The sequence below is a fragment of the Solea senegalensis genome, linkage group LG3 (genome assembly GCF_019176455.1).
Source record: "Solea senegalensis isolate Sse05_10M linkage group LG3, IFAPA_SoseM_1, whole genome shotgun sequence".
NCBI classification, from domain to species: Eukaryota; Metazoa; Chordata; class Actinopteri; order Pleuronectiformes; family Soleidae; genus Solea; species Solea senegalensis.
In genome coordinates, this window is record NC_058023.1 from 10,492,864 (window position 1) to 10,517,213 (window position 24,350).

The following is a 24,350-nucleotide window of genomic DNA, read 5'->3' on the forward strand; positions in this document are numbered from 1 at the left end:
TGAAAGACCTAAACTGTTTGAAATGACACAACATTTGGCTCAAAAATGATGTATTCCAACCTCATTTGCAAACACTAAGCCTTTGGTGGATGGTACCCACTATACACCCACTTTTCTCTTGCAAGTTAATCTGCTAATTGTGGAAACCTTCCTGAACAATGTTACCTGTATAATCAATAATTCCTAATAATTAACTATGGTTTCAACATGTTTCCAACATTTTTTTGAGTGTGTTGCAAACATCACATTCTATTCTTTCAATTATTATCATTATTATTATTATTATTATTATTATTATTATTATTATTATTATTGTTATTAATAAAAAGATACTTGCAAAATACAATCAGGAGAATCTTTTTTGTTTTTTGTATCTTTATCTTTTGAATAGATGTTCAAGTGAGTTACAAGAATTGCAGATTTTAGTTTGTAATGTATTTTCTTTATTTAGAATGTGTTCTGGAGGTCAGTTTCTTTTATTTATGCATTTCTATGTATGCACTGTATGATCTTTTATTTATCATCTATTATTGTGTATTTATTAATCATGCTATTCTATTCTTTTCTATTCTGATGACTACAGTGAAATGCTCTGATTTGACCTGAATATTGAACAACCAAACAACGCGCGGGTGTCCTGCTCTTAAAGTTCATGAAGCTGCTATTTATCGATACACTACCGCCACCACGTGGTTACAAAGGCAACTGCCCACGCGTGAATGGCACATACTTGGAAGGCATGCAAGTTGGTGGAAGTAAATAGAGGAGCAGAGGGAGCCTGTGCGTCTTTCTTTCCCCTTCACGTCGTTGCTTGTGTAGTTTTTTTTTGTCTTTACACCAGCTGCTCTCACAACATCAGAGTTCATTTCCAAGACTGTGCGCGTGTCTCTGTCTGTGCGTGTGCACATCCACGCAATTCCTGTGTGCTCAGCAGCAGCAGTCAGTCTAATAGAGTGACCCCCCAGCACGCTGGTTAAAGGGAAGACAAGAGAGCTGAGTCAACGAATCACAAGCAGAAGGATGCAACAGTTGATGTGCGCGAGTTGCGCTGCAGTTTTGCCCTTTGGAGACGGAACAGTGCGAGCGAGGAGGAGGATGGTGGCGACTTTGATCTGTGCGCAGGACGGATCGGATGTTTTGTCGTGTTAAAACCAACTTCATCAGTGACATTAACGGGAAATCAACGCAAGATCCCCCATTCCCAGTCGGAGATTCACTGCCACAGTCGCGCGTCTTCCTCGCCAAAACAATGGACACCGGGAGAGAAATGCATTCGCAGGGACTTGACGCTCCGCTGCTGGAATGGAGTTAAGGTGCGGGTTATTGTGTGTGGTCTGCAGCGGTGAGTAGCAGCGCAGTCTGTCTGCACCAACATGCATCGGATTCTGCAGAGGAGGAGAGTGCGCAAGCTGCGCGTCGTGTGGGCTTCGCTGGCGCTGCTGGCGCTGTCTCTGGCCGCGTGCAGCGCGCTGTTCACGGCGTGGACTTGGCGACAGACGCGGGACTTGTCCCAGTCCTTTAAGATCCTGCAGGACCGATTGGATCAGGTTTGTATAAAAGAAATATATCAACTCTGCAGCACACACACACACACACACATACACATACACTCTTTCTCTCTGTGCGTGTCGACACCGCGCATATTTCAACCTAACAATATTTACTCGCTCCCAACTTTTACAGACCATCAAGTGTTTGTTATGTAACTTCGTCTGTGGCTGCGGTTACGGGAATCTTCGTGGGGGGTAAATGGAAAAATATGCAGGTCCACACTTCACCCCCTTCTCCCCTGCTATTGTATTGCACCATTTCTCCTCTTGGCACTTTTATTGCTTACCAATAATCACAGTCAAAGTGTGGGCTCATTGTGTGCGTGTGTGTGTGCCCTCCTCTAGAGTTTAATTACCCATGGTGCCATGATGTGCTCCACTTTTATCTCAATTTACTGGAAAGCCTCAGCTATTTGGCATGTGTGCACTTAAGACCTAACTGGCTGCACTGAGGCTTGAGGCCTGAAAGAGGATAATGAAAAGTGTGGCAAGTGCAAACAGTGCAGACAGGGCCGTTTTAACGGAATCCGGGGGCCCACTGGCAAAAGGTGCTACATCCAACTATAGGGCTGTCATGAGGTGCTCTTCCATGAGCCTGGTTCGTGCACATTTTCTTTTTATTTGTGCTTAAAATCACCTGAATGGAAACACGGATTTTAAAATATATTGAAATTTCACGTCAAAGCGAATTGGAGAAGTTGCAAATGAGTGCAATGGAAACAGTTAGTGTGAATAAAAGAGGATGTTTAAAAATCATGTCAGTGAAAATATAGTTGAAATTTAGGGCCATGTGCCATGTTCTCAATCTCACGTTTCGTTTCGTAGCGGTGATTTCAGGATGGATCAGGAAATTGACTCAGCAACCTCAAGCAGGTTCCCATGGTTACTGTCTTCTTTACTGACTCCTTTGACTGAAACTAGAGTGGATGACGAACGAGGCAAACATTATGCTTGAATAATAAATTGAAGCAGCAAAGAAACACCACAGCTATATCAACATTATCTGCATGAGATGTTAACGGAAACCTGGCCATGGATAAATTGAAAACGTAACAACAGCAGATGATCTAAACGACAGCAGACCGTTTGCACATAGTCCACTTTGCACATTCAAATATTGCACCTGTGCGGGAACAAAAGGAGAGGCTGGCACAATCACATGTGACCTCCCATCTGTAGTACCTCAAAAGGCCTACAGGAGGTCCTCACTTTTGTTCCGTTTTGTTAGTGTTGTGACAAACATGTGTTATCACTGAGTGAACAACCAACTCGTTTATTCAACATAACCACTTTCCTTTGCATCAATAAAGCCGTGTTGTCACTGTGAACCAACACAATCAGCTGCTCTTTGGGGGCCATATTTTAGCTCGGGGGCCCCATGGGAATTGCCTCCTTTGTCTAGTCTGTCGCAACGGCCCCTGTCTACATCATGCACCTCCTTGATTTTTGCAGCCATCAGCCCTAAATAAATCCTGTGCGGTCTCATTGTGCAAAGTGCACTTTTTTTTTTTTTAAGTGTCTTGCACTTGCAGCGAATGTGAATGTGAATGTGAAGATTCCAGGACGAGGTTGCATCACAAGGCAAAAAAAAAAGTGATTTCTCAAAGCAGCCAAAAGGAGCTGATGGAAATTCTTCTGGTTCTCTGTGCTTTACAAAACCAGGTTGCACTGGATTTGAGATCAGGGGGACAGTGGATTGGCTGTGTATCATGTTGACAGACACACACACACACACACACACACACACACACACACACACACAGAGTGAGAGCTTCTCTCTCACGCACACATATACAAACACCCCCAAAACTGGACACGTGGAGTGTTGATGCTGGAGACTTTCCCATGGGGCCCCGTTCTGTCCATTTGACCGTTGGCCAACTCCTGATGAGAGCCAGTGAGTGAAATGTCTGGAGAGCGAAGAGCAACTCGCTGCCGACGTTTCCACAGTAGCAGTAAATTTAAAACACACTTTCCCTGAGCCACTTCTCCGCTTACTCCATATAGTAGGCCTCCCTGGGTCATTCAGGCGGAGAACCCCGCGCCAAGAATTGGAAACGTCGCTGGTTTGAGAAAACTCATTTCTTAATGAAAACAGGAGGAGTAAAGACACGCGAGGAATGCAAGGCACTAAAAATATTAGGTGTCGCAACCAGCGGTCTGTCAGGAAGTGGTCGACTTATTCTAAAGCTATAGCGAGGCGGCAGGGGCAGGAGACTGGAAAAGATGAGCCTGTTTATGTGGCTAAATGGCTGAAAGAGGCCGTGTGGGACCTGAGCCAGAACAAAGTCAAAACAAACCTGTTGGACTCCTCTTAATCGTGCGCCTTTTCTTTCTTTTTTTTTCTTTTCTTCTCCCTCTCTTGACAGGTGAACACACAGAGGAAGGCCATTGTTCAACTCATTCTGGAGAAGAGAGAGCTGCTGGTGGGGCACAGAGTGAAGAGAGATGGTACTGCAAGTCAGATGTTTTTCTTGACTTCAACGCCGCCGATATGTTGCCGTTTTGTGCTTTTCAGTCGTCCAAATCACCACAGACACAATATACTTACCAACTGCACTCTGTTGTTTTTCTGGGAAGGACATTTAACACAAGCGCTCGCCAGTCTTGGCCCCACATGCCACTATGGTCAGGTCTCGTGGGCCGCAGGCACTACCCACTGCTAAAAGTTGACACAGGAAAAAGTAGGCAGCTGGATGACTGTTCCAGAAATTACAGGTCTGACCAGAACAGCCTCGAAGCCCAGAAAACCAGCTGGCGCGAGAGTGAGGCCTTGTTGCACGCTTTTGGGCAATGAAATAGATTTTTTTTTTCCTTGAGCACACGACTGACACGGCTATGATTTGTTGTGAAAGCGGTGATATTTGATGACCTATCATTGCTGTATTTATAGCCTCTGCTTGCGTCACCGTCACGGGATTGCTTGGTTGTTCTTGTCCAACAGTGAACCTTCAAGGCTGTGTTCTGCTCGATTTTAGACATGGGGAGGGTGAATATCCACATTTTGACAAAAGGATTCATTTAGAGGACAGCCTGTCACGCCAAAGCGTCCTGCACGTACTGACTTTTTGTTCCTTTTTGTCGTAACTGATATCTGGATTTGTCCTCCAAAATGCATTAAACAGTGTTCAGAAATTCATGGCTATCAGTAGAGAGAGAGGAAAAAAAGGCCAAACAGCTTTTTCCAGTTTGTGGAAAAGTGACCGCCGTGGTGGTGCAGCGTTTCAGCAGGACACTGCTGTTATGTTCTCTCCCAAAGACTGACAGCGCGAGGCAAGGAAATGTGTCCAGCCTGAGGGCTTCACGCTCACTCGTCTACAGGGTCACCCACCTGTGAGTTATTTTAGCAGGGACTTAATATTCCTGGACGATGGCAGTGGTGGAACCATAAAGTATGTATTTCACAGTTCATACTGTATTAGAGTTACAGTATATCTGTGTTTGGGGAGGGGGGGGGTGAAACTCCCCGTAGGCCAGATTGCAAAAAGCTAAAATAAACTTTTAGCGAGTAACAAGAGCAGGCGTTCTTCAGCTCTGTCCTTTTTAAGTGTTGTCTTTTATTTATTGTATGTTTTTGAGCAGGGGCCACTGCTTCACTCTTAATCAACCTAAAATAGGTCAGAGAGCAGCCAAAGACCTTTTCAACTCTCTTCATCCGGCACTTCATTTCTCTTTATTCAGGGTTTGTCCCTCTGGATCCACTTTCCTCTTGTCCGTCTCGTCTTCTTCTGCCCCGACATTACTTGCCGTTCGCTACGTCTTCTTTGTATTTGGTATTTTCTTGGTGACTTAGACCAGCTGGCACTGAGATTAGTCTTGATAGGGAAAAAAAAAAAAGAGTCAGAGGCGCACGCTTCTGACTGAAAATAACAGTTTGAGGAAATATATTGAAGCACGTGAAAGGAAATCCTTTGCCCATCTGGTAGCTGTGTTAAAAAATGAGCCAGGTTGAGCCTGAATGGCTGCAAATTAACACACTCTGTTATTAGACAGATACAGATGGTAATGATTGTTTTATCAAAAAAAAAAAGCCACAGACGTTATTTTCTTTGCCGGTCAATCTCATATTCTGTCTCTCTTTGCCTCCTGAAGGGGGGACGTTTCGAGGGAGGAACGGGAATGGAAAGAAAGCAGCGTCTCATTTTGAGAGTAAGTAGCTTGGCAGATCCCTTATAGCCGTCTCATGTGGCATCTGCTGAAGTGGTTTCAATCCTATAGCCCTATACGATTGCACTCATAAAATCTTAATTGACTTTCCCCTTCTCTTTCTCTTTCGATGTCTCTTTCACTTTCCACCAGTAACCAAAGTCTCCTCTCAGCAAGGTAAGAGTCGTAAAAATGAAGGATGGAGGGTAATCTGTGCAACTGTCATGTGTGAGATGAATAACTCTGCGTGTGTGTGTGTGTGTGTGTCTCAGTGGGAGATGGTGGTGTGATAAAGGGCTGGGAAGAGAGGACGTTGAATATGAGTAAAGCGGTGAGGTATAACAAGGATCTCGGTACCTTCACGGTGGAGAAAGCGGGCGTCTACTTCCTGTTTTGCCAGGTGAGTGAGAGCTCTTCAAGGCCGTATTTTCACGTGAAGGTCCAGTGTTCGACTTTTCATTCAAAGTCAGCGTACAGACATGAGTAGAAGCTAAACGTTCAACTTCGGCGAAGAATCGCGTTGAGATTCGCCAGATGACGTCACGTAAAGGAGGAGAAACGTATCATTTTGGTGCATGGGCACACAAATCTCTTGCAGAAACGTCTGCAGAGAAGAATCCGAGTTTCACCGCTTACGTCGACGAGCAGCTAATTCGACAACTTGCGAGCTCGTATCTGTCGCTGACAGAGCTCCCGAAGTACACGGTGAACCTCGCCAAGTTGTGTGCGTCTCCGGACGGTGTTGTGAAACCATGCACAATGGACATTTCCTGCAAGAGAGTGCAACAATGCGTCTGATATTAGCTGTAATGGTTGACGGTGAAATGTTCGTTACATCTGGACGGTTTGCGAACCATGACAATGGACATTTCCTGCAAGAGAGTGCAACAATGCGTCTGATATTAGCTGTAATGGTTGACGGTGAAATGTTCGTTACATCTGTCTTCTCTCACACCGACGTACCGAGTTTGCGCCACTGGTGACGCGAATGCACAAAAATGCACCAAAGTGATCAGGGTCAGCGTTCTATGTCCTTGGAGAACTACTTTTTATTTCTACATGTGTGTACATGCCTATGGTTCCTTTCCTAGTTTAACAAGTGTTCACGTCAGTGTGGACCTCTGCACACTCGCGGACATGGAAGGTATGACCCCTCCTTCTTTTCCCTTGTGCATCAGGGAACTACAGTGGCCCTCACATATCACCAAAGATGTAATCCACCTGTTTGTTTGGCGGCCTCCGTAAAGCAAGGCCCTTCCCTAAAATAATACTGAATTATTTTAAGGCTACAAAAATGTTTATTTCAAAGTGATACAGGCATAAATATACCATATTTTTGGACTGTAGGTTCATTTCCTGCCAATAAACTGTCACAATGTCACACACTGGACCTTTAAAGTCATATGCAAAGTAGGGACATTGCATATTAATCATCTTCAAGTACAGTCCATACACTAAAAGGTAAGAAGAATATAAAAACATGACAAAAACATTGTCATCATCATCATCAAATGAGAAGAAGCAGCGAAGGTGTAAAGTGTAAAGGTCACTGTGTTGGGAGAAAACCACGTAAGATGAGTCACCTTTTTAAGTATCTTTAAGCTCATTGTTTTGGTAATCCACCCTGCAGCTTTCAAAGTTTGGCTCGCACTGTTCTCATCAGCGTCATGACTCATGTTCAGCTGTTTTTCAGCGAAATGCATCACAATTAAACCACTGTGCACGATCTGCCCAGCAGCAAGTGGCGAATAGACAAACTTAGCTTAACTAACCATTGAACATAGCGGAGCTTTTAGCACCTTAAAAGGTGGGGATTTTGAAAGAGAGACTAAAAAAAAGAGCTCACGGCAGAGTGGATATTAAACTACACTCATGAGTTAAACATACATGACTTGTAGTGCTGCCCCCATCTGGTCATAAAAGAAGTACCCCTGCTTTAACTGATAGATTTACATATATAATACAAAAGTAATGTGGACCTTCAGTGGAATAAAAAAAAAAAACACATCAAAATTTTTGGAAAGCGACACAAAAATGTTTTGCTCGTTAATCTGTTTTCCATATTCCCTGAGGTGAAGTGATGAAAAAAGCAGAGACCTCCGTCATATTTGAAGCTCAAGCGACTGGACTAGATTCTTGTGGCAAAGCAGGTCAAGTGTGTGTCATATTTTTGAAAGAGGTTCACATTATTGGGTTTTGTTGGGGGTCACGTAGCCAGAGCTCCATCTTATCAAGTCTGGAGAAAACGCAAATCAGCAGATAGCAGAACTTTGAAGATGTAACATGTTTGAGCAGAGACTTTGGTGAATCGAACAATCTTGGTGACACAGTATTTTGAGATGTTGAGACGTCTTCTTTCTCTTTGCTCTCCTTAATCAGGTGTTGTTCAATGAGCAGCAGACTCCGTATGTGAAGCTGGACGTGGTGACCACTGGTCAGAGGCCTCAGAAGCTGCAGTGCATAGAGGGCTACGCGACGACCCCGTCTGCAGGGCCGCACTCCTTCCACTTCGTGAAGTCCTGCCAGGTGTCCGGCCTTCTGAGACTGGATAAAGGCACGGAGCTGCAGGCCATCACAGGTTCATCCTTCAGACTCCACACTGTAGGCAGTCCCTCCGCCTCACCTCACGTCTTCAGCATCTTCAAGGTCAACTGAAACCCGTCCGTCGAGTAGAACAGAACGTTGCTTTTGTGCGGATGAGATTTTTTTCCCCCTCCTCTGTGGTATAACAGTCATAAGCAGCCGAGGGCGTCACGTCCCACTACAGCTGCTTCTCACAGACGTTCATTTGAAAGACGAGTCTGACATTTTGTGGAAGTTGTTGTGGAAATTTTCTCTGGACGGTGGTGCCGCTTTGGAACGCATAACACAGACTTTGGATTAAAACCAAGGCCCAGAGTGGACATAAAGGCCTCCATGAATGTCTGCCAGGAGAACACACGTGATGGAAGCTGCTCTGAACATAAAGAGCTTCACCAAAAAAAAAAAAAAGAAAAAGAAAAAAAGAAACACAAGGATGTTCATCTTAGCCTTCGTATCATGTAACAAATTGTGCTTACACTGTCTTTATAAGACTGACAGTAAAGCTGTGCATGCACCTTTCACTTTTATATCACCGGTTGCCTCAAGAAGCTGAGAGCACATCTGCAAGCGTCAGATCTCGACACTATTAAAGCCTACATTACACAACACAGTGTCTTTGAGTGGGTGTATGTGAAATATAATGAATCAAACTGTTCATGTTTATACTGATTTTATGCCCATTACATTTCAATGTGCTGTTTGAGTGCAAAAACTTCTTTTTCTTTTTTTTTTTTTTTTTTTAAGATACCTATTATTATATACGTCACACACATTTTACTGTGTGCATTTCAAGTATGATGTTGGCAAAGAAAGTGGAACTTCATAAAAAAGGATGTGAATTTGTGCTCTTTTCTACGGTCAAATCTGATTGTATTTTTTTATACATTTGTATACTTGGCTTTACTTTTGAAAAGTATGTGCGAGTAATTGGCGTCTAAAGCCCTAAATATAGCCTTGTCTTTCTTTTTCTGACTTTATCTATTTAATGTTGAAACCACCACCACCGCTTGCATGCCCATGGGAAAATCATACCATTACGTTATGATTTTCTCATATTATTTTTGGAAAGCCTGAATATATTCATGGCTACAAGTGAAAATTGATATTGAACATTACAGGCTTTGTATTAAAGAAAAAACAAGAGTGTGGGGATTTTCATGATTAAAAATAGCGTCCAAGTGTCGGGGAAAAAAGAGGAGATCATTACATTTACGAAATCAACTCAATTGGATTGTCATAAAATTGGGTATATTCATGGTCCAAATTGTTCAATACTTTGATTTCTAAGCATATATTTACAAGACTAATGACATAAGTTACAGCGGTAGGGCATTTTTCCACTATAGGCTACAGTTCTAGCACGGCTCAGCTCGTTTTGCCATTAGCAATAGTACCTGGTACTTTTTTGAGTACCTTTAGTATACTAAAATGTGACGTTAGCAGACTGATTGGTCAGAGAGTGTCGAGCGCGTCTGACACAGGAATCAAACAAAACAAGTTAAGTTCAGTTAAAAAGACTTAAAAATCCCAAAAACATGCGTTAATCTCCAACATTTAGCAAGGACATTTCTAAAATCTCAATACTTAACACAGGAGTCCAGTCTATTTAGCCACAGCCCCAATAAGAACTGCTTTGCTAGTGACTAGTTTGTGTGTATTGTGTATAAGAGGACATTTTGGGGCTAGTTAGCAAAGATTCTAAAAATGCTAACACGCCAAACATCACCATTTTAGCATTACAACTATAGCTAATGTTAGCAATTAGCATCACTGTGACTAAGTGTGTGTACTTGACCATTCTAGTGATTAGCGTTGTTTTGTTATCCAGTGTCACACAGCAAAGAGAGCATTTCATAAACATTTATGCCTTTGTTATTGGGAATATGTAGCCAGTGCTTACATAATTCAAATCTCTGCTGCTCTGTCGCAACGTTAGCTGCACTTCTGGTGCTAATAGGAAAAACGATAGCACATTAAACATTGTAAACACTGTGACTGACATCGTGGCAGCATGCTAACTTAGCACAGCATTAGAGAAAGCAGCTATCACGGCTATTTTGGCCATATGGCAACCCACAAAGACAAACATTAGAGCTGAGTTTAACCTTAATTTTGGTAAGTTTGGCGTATGAGTTGCAACTTCCCTATATACGTCACAAAAAAGTTATCAAACAGTGAATGTATGCAACAGTCACAGCGTGTTTAAGTGAATTCATTATCTTACTCTCACATTTTATTAATTTATACTTCAATTTTCAAAGTTACATTTGTCCTGTCTTAATTTTTTCTGTTAAATTCTGCTTTTCTGATTTGATGTTTTGTTCGTGTGACACATCAGTGACTGCATGTGTCTGTTGTCAGTACAGAGTATGTTGACAGTTCTTTGGGGTTTGTGGCAGCCAGAGTATGGCAAGACCACCGGGACAAACAACATTACAGTCGAGTTTGCCACCGCTCTTGCAACAATCTATCTGTATGAGACTCCTTTTCATTCCAAGTGGCTTTATTGGCATGAGAAATACATTTTGCCAAGGCAGTTGTGCAAAGAGGGCAAAACAAAAACACTAATGTGGTCTGTCAGAGTGGTGGACCATACTTAGCTGTCCGAGATGACGGTTCAGCGCAAACTGGGCCGAGCCACAAATTGGATAGTGACAGGCCCGACTGTGCCTTAACGTCAGAAATGAAGGGGTTCGTGACATGACCAAAGCACAACTGTAGGCAGCGATGGGAAACAGTGTGACATGAAAACCTAAGACCTCAGTCGAAAATACATTAAAATCGAGACCCCATGTCACATCGTTTGGTCCACATTTTGTTCCTGAGTCACATGAAACAAGACAAAATTGAGCTGTGTGTACTTTCTAACCGTGTTTTCTTTCTTATACTGCTGCTGCTGCTGCTTTGTAACATTTCCTGAGACAATACAAACAGTGTGTATTTCTAGAAGTGGGTTTCAGCACTCCTACTCTTGTTTATAAGTAGTTTTTTGTGGACGGGGCCACATTGGTTTCTCCTCAGCACTTTACTGCAGAGAACATAGTCTTTTTTAATTAGTGCCAACCAGTTGTGTTTTTAAACAGAAAAAGCAAAGTGTAGAGACGGATGGACACACATCCTGTTTGATTTCCTCATCGTTTTCCTCTTCCCTTTTATGTCAGACATCTAAATTTTCACTTCCTGAATCTGAACCTGAACCACATTGCTCAAAGGCTTGGAGGAAAAACATGCCTGGTCCCTCCTCCTCCATCACCCCCACACACACTTCCCTGTGCTGATTCCTTTTTTTCTTTAAATGTCAAAGTTTATTACCACCTATTACCAAATCTTGTGAAGTCGCGTGAAGAGGTTTTCTGTAAAATGATGATGATGATGTATGCCATGCCTGCTCTGGACATTTATTTTTTATTATTTCTTTCTCAACTCACTCATCATAAATGTTGAATAAACCTTTTTGTTGTTTTTGGAAAAGTTGTACTTTTTTTATATATATATATATATATATATATATATAATATATATTTTTAAGTGTCAATGCACAGTACCAAAGGTGTTCATTTCATTTGAAGTGGGTCAAATAATCAAATGGGACTCCAGAGATAATTATCACACTGCAGTTCTCCTTAGCTCTACAGAGCGTTTTGATGTCTTCCAGCAAACTATGTGGGTTTTACTGCCAGCAACTTTATTTATTTGGTTGTCCCGCACTGTTCTCAGCAGTGCCGTGCAGAGCACTTTTCAGGCAGCTTGTCTGCAGCACACAGACAATGACTAACGCGCTGTGAGTTACCTGCATTCCTTGTTAAACAGCGAACATCTAATCAGCCAATCGGTGAGTGAGGAGCGGCTGACGTCCGAACAAAGTTTATGACTGAGGAAGAAAGGTGAGTGAAGGGATTTCGAATGTGGCATTGTGGTTGTTGGTCTGACTATTTCAGAAACTGCTGATCCACAGGGATTTTCACACATAATTATCTCTAAGGGTTTACTGAGAATGTTGTAAAAAAAACAAAAGAGAGTTAGGATATCCAGTGGGCAGCAGAGGTAAATTCTGAAATACATGAGCGTGACATCACCTGGTGCCACTCCTGACACATGATAGGTGTCCTGTGTACATCATAAAGTAGCCGGTCCCCGGTAGATCGGCAGTTTCTGTAAATTCAGAAGTTCAAAATCACTTAAACGGCCTTTCTTCCTCATTGCAGTGCTCGGTTTGAAATATAGCAGCTCATCTTCACCACGTGTACATGACTAAATGGATGGAGATGCTGCCATGTGATTGGCTCTTTAGTTCACAAGCAGCTGAACAGGTGTACTTAGTAATATTATTATTATTATTATTGTTATTGGGCAAACAAAAGGACATCATTTTAATAAAAATAATAATAACAATGAGCTTTTAGCTCAGAATTTATGTTTTGCTTTTTAATGTTTTACTACACAGGGCTTTAAAGGTTTGTAACTAAACCCCCTGATCGTACGACGACTCCGCCCCAATGCTTGATTTTGAAATAAAAATAAATAAATAAATAAATAAATAAATTCTCACAGAAATCTGTGATAATAAATTATCACAGAGTTCTGACTTTTTTTCACTCTGGTTTTCACCTGAAAAATATTGGTTTGGGGTTTGGGTATGGCACACCCTGGACAGGTCATCAGTCCGTCACAGGGCCACATAGAGACAACACACCTACTGTCAATTTAGAGTGTCTAATTTGCCTAATCCCAAAATCACATGTTTTTGGACTGTGGGAGGAAACAAGAGAACCCGCAGAAAACCTACGCACATGCTGGTTTGAATTTATTTTAACAATGTTGCTCACATTTTCCCTATACTATGTCATTTAAGCACATTTTCACCTTCTACAGTGATGAATTCCTTCACATCATTCATACATAAATGTATAAATGTATGAATATGCAGTGAAGGAGCATTCACCCAAATCACTTTATGTTCTACTCACAATCAGGCCGTCTGTGTGCACTTAATGGGAGTCGACATAATCTGCAGTTTGGATCACGAAGCGGAGATAACAGTTAACCGTCGAGTGTCATCAATCAGTTCCGGAACGGAGAAACATGACTCTTAACCTTCAGTTATCGTGAATCATTACCCATCTGTTCCTCAAAGCTGTGGGGTGGGTGTGTGTGTGTGTGTGTGCATGTGTGTGTGTGTGTGTGTGTGTGTGTGTGTGTGTGTGTGTGTGGGGGTGATGAAAAATGAAGACACAGTGAATCACAGTGTCATTCTCGCTGCCTCCCACGTCCACACCTCCCTGCTTCTACGCTACGTTTGCAGCAACACTGCGTTTTCCTGCAGACGTTAACGTTTAGTTTTTACAGCTCATTTCAAGCTACGGGTCTTTATTTACACCGTTGCTCTAAAAAAAAACTATTCAATTATTATTAATATAAAGCTGACATGTGCGTCAGAAATGGTGCATTGAATCATTTCTGGAACAAACTTCTCTCTTTAATGTCACCTATTACACATTTACATAACTTAAGTTCATGCTAAGATGTCGTAAAGTAAAAAAACAGTTATGTGCTATTTGCTTTTTTGTTTGCACTTAGCACACTTTGCATGACCGTAATTACGTGATAGTTTGCGCCATCAGAAAAATCCCAACGGTTTCTGATACTTGAAGTCTGAAAAAATGGGCAAAAGCACTCACAGGACATTTTTGGCCCTTTTATGGTTAAAATAAGCAAAGACATTTTGAGGTGTTAAAGGGTTAAACCTTTAAATAACACGTTTTCACATCGATCCATCGTGGAATACGGAGCTTCACAACGAAACACACGACGAGCGTGAGGTTGTTTTCTAATAATTTCATTCAGTTTTATTAAAAACAAAAAAGAAGAAGAAGAAGAGAGAAAACAAGGAGGATCCATCGCCACTGACATGTTTTCACTGCCACTCATCATTTGATCGGCACCACTACATTCACAGATACACAAAAATACCCAGAAATCTGGAAAGAGGGACAAAGTAAACGTGGAAAATAAACAGAACTAAGTGCTTTGATTTTTGACGCAACATTTTAGTTCAGGGGTTGCAAAACCTTTGCGTGAAAAAAAAAGTAGTAGAAGTGGAAACAGACTCTTGACTATTTCCTGGAAAGAGCAGTGTAAAATGTCCTGGTCTTATGGGATGAATCACTCCTCGCGACGGCGTTTTCTGTTATTTCTAATGTAAAGTAGACGTTAACTAGGATTTACAGGTTGACATCAGGTTCTTCATTCATCTTAATGACTTTACAATTGTTCAGCTATGTTAATTAAGGCGCTTTTAATGATGCAGTGTATAAAATGAATTTCCAGCCCCTGATTTTCAAGATAATAAGCAGGTATATTAACTGGGGGTTAGATACATTTTTCTTTTTTGCCCATAGAAGCATTTAGGGTTACATATGGCCTATTTTATCTATCTATATATATATCTATATATATATCTATATATATATCTATATATATATATATGTATATGTATATATATATATATATACATATATATATCTATATATATATATATATATATATATATATATATATATATATATATATATATATATATATACATACTGTATGTATGTAATTTGCAAGCCCCAAATCTAAAATGTAGGCAAGGAAAAAAACGAGTTTTCTTGGAATACATGTATCTCCGTCTGAAGTTAGCCCAACTTCTTCGTTTCCAGACAGAAGTGCGGTCTCGCGTGCAGTTATCGTTTTTTTCCCCCCCACGGTTTGTAAAAAAAAAAAAAAAAGGTCTCTTTTGGTAGAAGCTCTTTCTCGAATAGCGGCGAGATACAACAGCGACGACGACAATACTCGAGGGTATAAAAGCAAGAGAACACGAATGATTGTTTAAATATGCAAACGTATATCACAGGGTTTCATAGAAAGAAATAAGAAAAAAATGATTGATGGAGAGTGGGCAGAAAAGGAAGGAGAGGGCGTGTTGAGAGCAATCGATCGATAGCTTTTTAATAACACTAACTTGTTTATGAAAGGTAATAAACATTCATGGGGCGGGTGGGGGTCTGGAAAACAGTGTTGTTGCGACACCTTTTCTGGAACAAATACCCCCCCCCCCAAGAAAAATCCTCAAAGCTCTGTACACATAAACTGGAACCGTGGAAGCGGCAAACGGGGCGTCAGCAAATACTTTAAGTCGTGAATGTAGTCATTATTATACCTCACTGTGTGTGTGTGTTTTATTGAAACATGTACCATTGAAAGAAAAAAAGGGGGGGGGGCAAAACAAAGGCTTAAAAAAGGCTGGAACTGAGAAACCAAAGTTTCAGCTTCGCTCCGAGAATTAGAAACAGTATTGAAACGACTGTAGGCACAGCTTCATACTGTTTTTTTTTTTTGTTCTTTTTTTTCCTTTTTCCACGAAACAGCGTTATTGTGATTAGAGCATGCTTCAGGGGATGGAGTGTGGCGGGTCGAAATGTTTTTAGTTTCACATGCAGCTTCCTGTCGAGAGTTTAAGGAGCAGGGGAGCGGGAGGAAGGTTACATGGTCTGCTGAGGGTTTGAAAGGGTTCAGGAGTGAGGCGAGTCCTGTGTGCGTTTGTGTGTGTGTGTGTGTGTGTGTGTGTGAAACAGAGGTTAGAAGCATCCCAAGAGGAAGAGTAGGAGGCCTGTGTGAGGCCGTTTATGAGGAGTATAATGGTTTGAGGCAGACTAAAAAAGGTCATAAGAAGTTATGAGACAATATGGACAGCATGTACTGCAGATGCATATGTGTGTGTGTGTGTGTGTGTCCATGAATAGTAAGTGCACGTGTGCATGTGTCTTATAAAAAAAAGTGGACGTAGTCTTCTGGTTCCAAAACAAACTCCTGTGGTGAAGCGTCCAGATTTGTGATTTGACCAGAGCCATGTTAGGTTACTTTAAACCGTGTGTAAACCTGTACACGAGTAATTAAAATCGGAAACTACCGTTTTGGTGCCGCAATCAAAAGAAATTGCGACAACTATTTCACATTTTGCGTGTATTCAACTGGGACGGCCTTACGTCAGTGTACAAAAAAATGGACGTAATCTTCAGGTTGCAAGCCTCCAGATTCGTGTCACGTTTTTTTGAAACCCGAGGTTCACGGACGTCACTGCAAGCCGTCAATAACACTGGTGTCCACTCGTGTGTCATACTTCTCATAATTTACATAAATTGACCTCATGCTCTGTAAAAGAAGAGCTGAAACTAGTGATTGAGACCATTCACCTATGAGGAAAATGTGCGTTTGTGCTATTTTCCCATACACTTCCATTCAAACAAAGTTCTTTTTGCAAACCAGTGAAGTCGCCCCCTGTTGGCTATTCGATAAATTGTTACTTCCTGGTTTGACTCAACGCAGAAGACTCCGTCCACTTTTTCTGTGTGTGTGTATATAGTGTGATTGTAGTTTTTCTGGGGGTGCACCAGAGCGCGGCGTAAAGGTTCTAGAAGAGTCTAGCGTGTGAAAAGTGTGTGTTTACACGTCAAATGAAGCGACTACAATCACTCGCGGGTCAGTAAGTTCACCCTCAGTCAGTCGGTTTGTTTTAATACTGGATTTGTGAAGAGCATTTACAGCCGGGACTCAACTTTCTTGGAGAGAAACTGAAGATTCATTTGCAGCAGATGGGTTTTAGTGTGTGCGCGTGAGTATGTATGTACGTGCGTGCGTGCGTCTGTCTGTCTGTCTGTCTGTCTGCGTCAGCGTGTGTGTGTGTGTAGTCTAGTCGTCGATGCAGATGACCTCTCCGCTGCGCTGCTCCCGCCGGTTGACGAGCAGCTCTGCCTCCCGCTCCTTCTTCACAGACATGGGAGGCCCGTTCAGCACTGCAGGGGGAGAAAGAGAGAGTTCAGTTCAGCCAGTTCATCATGTGGAGCTCGACAGAACACAAACGTTTTGACGACTCGCACTCACAACTCCTTTTTTTTTTTTTTTTTTCTGCAGGGGTTCTCAGTGGTCGCAGTGACCCAGAATAAACTTTAAATGCAGTGACTTTGGCGACTGAGGGACATAAAACTAGAAGTTTTCAGTGTGTAACTTATTCCCCCAAAACACTGCTATAGCCCCGCCCCCCACAGACTTACCCCACAAGTCTAGCTCCATATTCCAACTGTTTGTTTTTGTTCATTCACTTGTGTTTCACAGAAATGGAGTCAAATCCTTAACCTAAAGTTCAAAATGAACATCCCGTCACTCATGTTCCAGAAAGTTCCCTCCTTTACTCGTGTAGCCAGTCTTGTATAAAGCACTTAAAAGTGATACTTGTGTAAAAGTACAAGCAACTATATAGAAGTTGAAGTCACTTTTTTATAATATTACTGAAGTAAAAGTCTAAAGTAAAGCAGTTCACAGACAAATTACCAACTATTCATCTGATTTTATTTGGTAGTAACAAAGATAGATGGAAAGTGAAAGTTGCTAGAAATATAAATAAGTAAAGTACAGATATGGAAATTGTAATTAACGTCCTCTTTACAAAGAACAAATATTGTGTGTGGGAAATGTGGCCAAAGTTTTGAGAAGCACTGAAATTTTCTCTGGCACTGATGATGCATTGATGTCAAAAATAGAATTTGTTTTATTTTAGTTCCATTTACCTAACTCAACAGGCTACCCAACTCCTAGTAGTAACAGGCCTCCTGACCTGTGCTGTGAAACCACTGCAGATGGTCCAGAATGTGGCGGCGCGCCTGGTCTTCAATCAGCCTAAAAGGGCACATGTCACCCCTCTGCTCATTGAGCTCCACTGGCTACCCGCATCAAATTCAAATCACTGATGCTATAGCCTACAAAGAGCTTCATGTGTCTGCTCCCACCTACTTAAATGTTCCCATAAAGGCTTATGTTACCCCTCGACTACTCTGTTCATCAAAGGATTGGTGCTCTCACCCCCCCACAGTCCACTGTTCCTATCGAGTGGAGTTCTCTCCAAGACTTCTTCTATGTAGCTTATTGCTCTCTTGTAAGAATATAAATGCTTGAATGTTAAATGTAATGTACAGTATTTGCGCGCACACACACCAACTGGTTGGAGTGAGTTTGACCTCTCTGCACCTTCTGTGCCCGCGGTGCAATGGGGGCCAAGTACCTTGCTCAGGGGCACTTCAGCCCTTGACCTGTTGCAAGCCTAATTCCCTTTGGAATGGTTTGTTAATGTTAATGTCAGAAAAAAGTAAATATATTTACAAGAAAGGAATGTCTTGTAAGAGTCCAAACTTTGTATAATACAGGGAATCTGTGCATCATATTACATAAAGCTCTATAACTGTATGATTTCTTAACTGCAACTTATCAAAGTAATAATAATCAATGTGTATTGCTTAAATTAGCTGTCTGAATGATTGCTACCATTTAACACAGAGTGTATCGACGACATGTTTGCACAAGCGCATTTTTCTTCATTTAAATAGAATTTTTACATGTAGTAAAACAGTTACTGGGCAATGGGCAAAAGCTCTTACATTTTCTGGTCCTTTCTTTTAGGTTAAAATAAGCAAAAAAATTAATTAATTTTTAGTTAATGCATCACTTTTACATTGAATTCATCGACTTACGGCACTGCTGCTGTGATGCTGCAGCAGAACAAACATTTCTGGAAAGCACGGCCCATGGCTGCTTTGCTTGCAGGAAGAGACCAAACAGGAAGTGGCCTACTTGTTGCCATAAATAGGCTTTAACAGGAAGTGATGTCATAATTCAAAATGAAAATAAATATTAATGAATGTCGTTGCCATTAAGAACATGAATATAACGTACCAGAATGGACAATTGTGAAAGTGGAGCTGGCAGAGAGTATAAACACACACATTATGTGCAGGTACATGACACAGACACACAAACACACACACACATGCATGGATGTTGACTGCACAGGTTGGCGAGCCAGCGCAGAGACTGTGAGCTGCCCACATTTGTGCTCTATCATAAATCTGCTCGGGAAGTGGAGCGGCCAGTTTAGCGCTCCTTTCAAAACAAAGCCAGGAATAGACCGACAGCGCACTTCTCTCACTCGCGCCACAGGGAAAGATAAACTGTCATAACACCCCCGTGCAGATCAAAGAAGTGATAAGAGCGGACTGTGCTGAGGACTTTTTTCCTTTTTTTTTTGAGTGTGTGTAGAACCAGCAGGGGGACCATTTATGGGAAAATGTGTGGCATTCTGCCAGTGGAGGCCAACAGAGGGGATGGAGAGAGAGAAAGAAAGAGAGGAGGCAGAGGAAGTGTGTGTCTGTGTCTGTATTTTGGAAGGGGGTCAGACGACCAGATCTGATTAGAAGCAAAACAAAATCAAGGTGAAGACTCGGTGAAAGAGTGAGAGAAATGAGTGTGTGGTTGCACGGGCAGACGCTGGAGACGCAGACGATACAGACGATAAACACAGAACAGAGGGAAGGAAAAAGAAGACAGATGTGGCCAATACAACACAATCAAACCGCAGCGCTGAAGTGCTAGAGATGTTTTTCCATTCAAGTGTTTAAATATCGTCACTATTTTATTATTTATCCACCAGAGAGAGAGGGAGAGCTGACAAGTTTATTCATCACCTGTGAAAATGTCCCGCCCAGTACAAAAAGTTTGTGTCGTATCCATTTAGAAATACGAAAATAAATCAATGTATGTGTATTTTTTGTGTTTTTGGTCTTAATGTGATACTACTTTTTTATCACCAATAACCATTTTGATGAAATATCAGCCGATAAACAGCAGCAACAGCTTCTTTAAACTGTTTAAAAAGGCTTTGCTTGCTTTGTATCAGGGAATTATTCATGTCCAAAAAGTTAAAGGCATTGTTTGGCATCAACGGCATCGGCAGCAGCATTGAAATTCACAATGTAAAATTGCGTGAAGTTGCATCTTTCCACTTTCTAATCATGAAGGAACAGTCATTTAAATAACCATAGTTCACACAATTGGTCAAACTGTGAAGCAGATGAGCTACAGCAGCAGAAGACAACACTGACGACCACTACTAGATGTCCTGTGTACCTAAATAAAGGATGGATTTTACAAATTCCACTTTTTCTACATAATGTTTTGATACAAGACTCTTGAAAGCACTTAAGGTTGATTTTTAAAGCCATTTGATGTACTGACCTTATGTCTATGACCTGACTTGACCCGCTGCTTCACATTAAAAGCATTCGACTTGTGAAACACAAGATGGGCTTTATTGTGAAGGAGCAGCCACAAATAGGAAGACGTCAGCTGTTCCCTACAGTTCACACCAGGACTGAAATATAAAGGATTTGAATATCGGCGTTTGGTATTGGCTCTACAGTCGGAGTGACACAACCAAAAAGTCATATAAGGCAAAAGAAAGTAAAGAACAGGAGAAGGAATTCAATATTACACCAGATAAGAGATTCTCTCTGCAACAACTCCACTTCAAACCTCAGCCCTGCTCGGCCAAACTCCTCCTGAATACAGCCCACTCTCATGACTCCTGATTAACATTTTACTTAGCTTGGCAGAGACATATTTTATTTTATATCACAGTAAAAATAGAATGAAATCCAACTATGCACACGAACGTATCTTAGAGGGTTTCTTAAAACTAACCAATTTTATTCCTTAACTGCAACAAAAGCTCTTAAATGGCACTGGATTCGTATTTAAAGTCCAGAAAAGCAATGAAAACATTCCTGGCCAACATGCAAACCTGCGTCTCTCCCCCGTAGGTCCCGCCTACAAGCTGATAGACGTGGAAGCTGCCACCTTGGCAGGGAACGTTACATTTTTTGTGTTTGCTGAAAAGCTTTGCGTGAGCGTTTCAAAGCCAAAAGCATTCATCGGGGACAACCTTGTGTCTCTGATCTGTCCATGTTTCTTGTTAGCTACGAAAGCACAGTCAGGGCTTGAGTTTGGAATCAAAACTACTCTGTGTCCAACAGAGAGTTTCATAAATCCACACAGGACTCACAAGAGTTTCCCTGATCGCTTTATGAACGAGGGCCCATGTTTCAGTTGGAGGCGGAATCACCCGGCAAGGATTTCACTCTTAAAGAAGTGATTTGCATGCATGTCTGTAAGTGTTAAGTGTTAAGTGGTTTTCTAAGGTGATACTAATACTGAGAGAAAAGCAGAAAGTATTTCAAAACTGCCAAGTATTCAAAGTTGTGTTCTTCCCGCCTGTTGCTGCTTTAAGCATTACTATACAGTACTTTTATTTGACCGACGACATGGTGAAAGTGAAACTGAAAGTGAGTGTTTTAACGGAGCTTTTCATTCCCTGCCGACAGTCGAGCTGAACCTTAGATTCATTCATGTGAATCTCCATTTTAGCCATTCTGAATTTTCAACCAAAGCATTTTTAAAACTTCATTTTCAAGGCTCTAAAACAAAAACCTAATGTGGAACGGCAGGCACAATCAGAGCAGAATTGATAGGTTTTTAAATCACGTCGGACTTTACGGTATATTATTTAACACATTTTTCAATAACTTTTAGCTTAAGTTTGTTCTCCACCAACCACTGAAGGACATGTCAGGCTATAAATCTGCTAAATGCTATGATCAGTTTCTAAGTCTTGAATGTTTTTTAATGAAAACAGCTGCAGCTTTAATAAGCCAAGTCCTGTGAGAACTGTGGTTATGAAACAAAATAAAAACCCTGCAAAGTTGTGGGTCAATAAAATGCTCCAGTGGAATCTGTAGAGTCTGGTCTTTAATCTGTTGGTATGTTTTTATTAGTGACCACTTTCACATTTGATTGATTGATTGATATAAAAATATTGATCAGTGCAGCTTCAAGTAATTTTTTTTTTCTGCTTAATGTAGATGAAACAGAAGAACACATTTGTAGAAAAAACAGGTTTATATTTCTTAAAACAGTACTTGAAATTCATAAATAAACTTATATTGGTGCCAATATGGAACATTTAAAATGATATTTACCTATTTTTGTGAAAAATACACATAACAGACATTCATAACGGCCTTCCTCAACCTGCGCACACACTCCCGTGTCCTGATTGTGGGCCGCACCAATGCCACACTTTTCTGGTCTTAATGTCCTCCGAGCTGAAAGGGAAATACCACTCAATTTAAACTTAAAATACTCGTACTGTACGTCCAGGAAAAGTCTGGACTGTGTAACCGATTGTTCACGTCTCCTCTGTCCAAAAAAACGAGGCAAAAGAGTTTGTCCTGCTGCTCCCCACTTTGGGATGTCACACTGATGTACAGCTCTACTGCACACACACACTCATGCTCAGCTGGAAAAACGATGACAGAGTCCAGAGTGTTTTATTTTCCCTGGGATCAGGGGACATTTTCCAGCGTGGAATCCATCACACTGTCACAATAAAAGACGCTCGAAGAACAAAAAGAAAGAAAAGTCTCTCCCGGCTTCAAAGTGAGTCTCCCTTTTTCTTTCAGTGACAGATTACAGTCTCAGGCTTCGGGGAAGAGCTGCTCATAAATACAGTTTTTTGTTTTTTTTTGTTTTTCCTGTGATGAGGTTTAAAACAGGAAATGTAAATACTTCACTTGAGTGATATTCCCCTTTACGTGACCCCTCTAAAAAAGGTGCAATAGCAAATACGTTATACAGTACATAGTTCAATCAGAGCGGGTCACAGCAACACTGCTACTGATTGTTGGTCAAAGGCAATGTCTCAGCTTTTTTACATTTATGGTTCTTGCTTAAACACTTGGTTGGACTGAGGAATGTCAGGGCAAAAGAGTCCATGGGAAATAGTGTTTTATATTTAAGACTATAACTGTTTTTCTTTCTTTGCTTTTCTTTTTTTTTTTCAAGAAAGTCTGAGTCCACTTTGTCCCTTTCTATTTTGAGTCTGGATCTCATCTGCTCGTACTCGGCAGACGTTTCAACTTCTCTGCAGGTCTTCAGGTTGTGTGTGGGCTCTAGAGCGTACGTATGTATGTGTACGTGTGTGTGTGTGTGTGTGTGTGTGTGTGTGTGTGTGTGAGAGAGAGAGAGACAGAGGAGTGGAGGACTGTGGAAGAATGAGGGAGTGCAAGGTCAGAGCGAGGGGGCAGGCTTGTTCAGTCAACCGGTGGATGAAGAATTGATCCAGGGGGAAATCTTTTTTTCGGCATAGGGGGCGGTGGTGGTGGTGGGGGTGGGAGGGTATGGCGGGGCAGAAAAAGAAGTCATGAAAAATTAACAAAAAAAAAAACAACAACACTCCTTTGTTGCATTTTTCTTCAGTTCGGCCGCCATATCTGAATTTTTGCAAACCTGTGATTGCATTAACATACTGTCTTTTTTTCCATTCCCTCTTCAGTCCAGACATAGTTCCTTAAAAGACAGATTTCTGGGCTTTTTTTCAGTGGCAAGTTTTCCTCGCGCTTCAGGATTTGTTTGTTCCACACAGGTCTTGTCTCCCTTTTTTTCTGTCTCCTTGCCTCATTTTCCCCCCACGCATCATTAGTGCTTGATCTCAGGGGCCAGCTTTTCACCTCTCCCTTGGTATTTTGGACCACTCTTCCCTCTCTTCCCTCTGTGGCTGATTGCTTGTTTTATTTTGCGGATCACACTGCCAGTACTTCTTTTCACTTTTCATGTCCTGTCCTTTTTTTTCTCTCTCTCTTCTTGTCTGCTGTATTTATTCAATCCCCCCAGTGAGCTTTACTTCTCCCTTTATGTTCCTCACATTCCAGCAGTGTTAAGGTGCCTTGTACTTGTCCTCCTTTTGCATTCAGGTTTTCATCTCTCCTTTTCAGCTTCCACTGTCTTCTGTTTGAGTCTGTTTTTTGCTGCATTCCAGTCCTTTCTTTTTCTCACTTGGTGAAACTCCTCCTTTGACCTCAGGGTTTTTTTGGTCGGCCATTACGCGGCAGGTTCTCCACTGTATTGCTGAGCCGGTACTTGACAATGATGCTGTGCACAGTGGACTTGGGCATCCTCAGCTCCTGCCCAATAGCCCCTTCTGATTTGCCATCCTTCCAGAGGTCCACTACTCGTTGCCGCTGCACCACATCGTGCTCCTTGGTCTTCTGGCAAACGCTGGCGGCGGTTGGCCCTCCAGCGGCGCCCCCAGCAGCTCCCCCGGTGGCCCCAGCAGCGGCAGCGGCTTCTGTGGGGGCAGACAAGCGGCAG

The 24,350-nt window shown here is 41.8% G+C and overlaps 2 protein-coding genes across 6 annotated transcripts in view; one reads left to right on the top strand and one right to left on the bottom strand.

Moving 5' to 3' along the window:
• Window positions 1–757: 757 nt before the first annotated feature.
• Window positions 758–9,422, top strand: tnfsf12 (TNF superfamily member 12). Its single transcript, XM_044022215.1, has 6 exons — window positions 758–1,547; window positions 3,920–4,001; window positions 5,643–5,699; window positions 5,850–5,873; window positions 5,969–6,096; window positions 8,076–9,422. Exons 1-6 carry the CDS (start codon window positions 1,374–1,376, stop codon window positions 8,349–8,351), a joined length of 741 nt encoding a protein of 246 aa, XP_043878150.1. The 5' UTR covers window positions 758–1,373; the 3' UTR covers window positions 8,352–9,422.
• Window positions 9,423–16,800: 7,378 nt separating this feature from the next.
• The window catches only part of chd3 (chromodomain helicase DNA binding protein 3), a 51,190-nt gene continuing 43,640 nt past the window's right edge, over window positions 16,801–24,350 (bottom strand). For 3 of the 5 annotated variants that reach the window (XM_044021808.1, XM_044021805.1, XM_044021807.1), the window contains exon 40: window positions 21,933–24,327. In XM_044021808.1, the coding sequence (XP_043877743.1) occupies window positions 24,059–24,327 (269 nt within the window). In that variant the 3' untranslated portion in view covers window positions 21,933–24,058. Of the gene's footprint in view, window positions 17,114–21,932; window positions 24,328–24,350 lie in introns of those variants that run through there. The other 2 variants (XM_044021810.1, XM_044021809.1) reach the window with 1 other exon arrangement.

What these genes read in the sequence shown, in the direction of transcription:
- tnfsf12 (XM_044022215.1), top strand. Translation starts at nt 1,374, where the DNA reads ATGCATCGGATTCTGCAGAGGAGGAGAGTGCGCAAGCTGCGCGTCGTG. An exon ending in GCACAGAGTGAAGAGAGATG is followed by an intron (nt 4,002 to 5,642) that starts GTACTGCAAGTC and finishes TGCCTCCTGAAG; the next exon opens with GGGGGACGTTTCGAGGGAGG. An exon ending in AGCAGCGTCTCATTTTGAGA is followed by an intron (nt 5,700 to 5,849) that starts GTAAGTAGCTTG and finishes ACTTTCCACCAG; the next exon opens with TAACCAAAGTCTCCTCTCAG.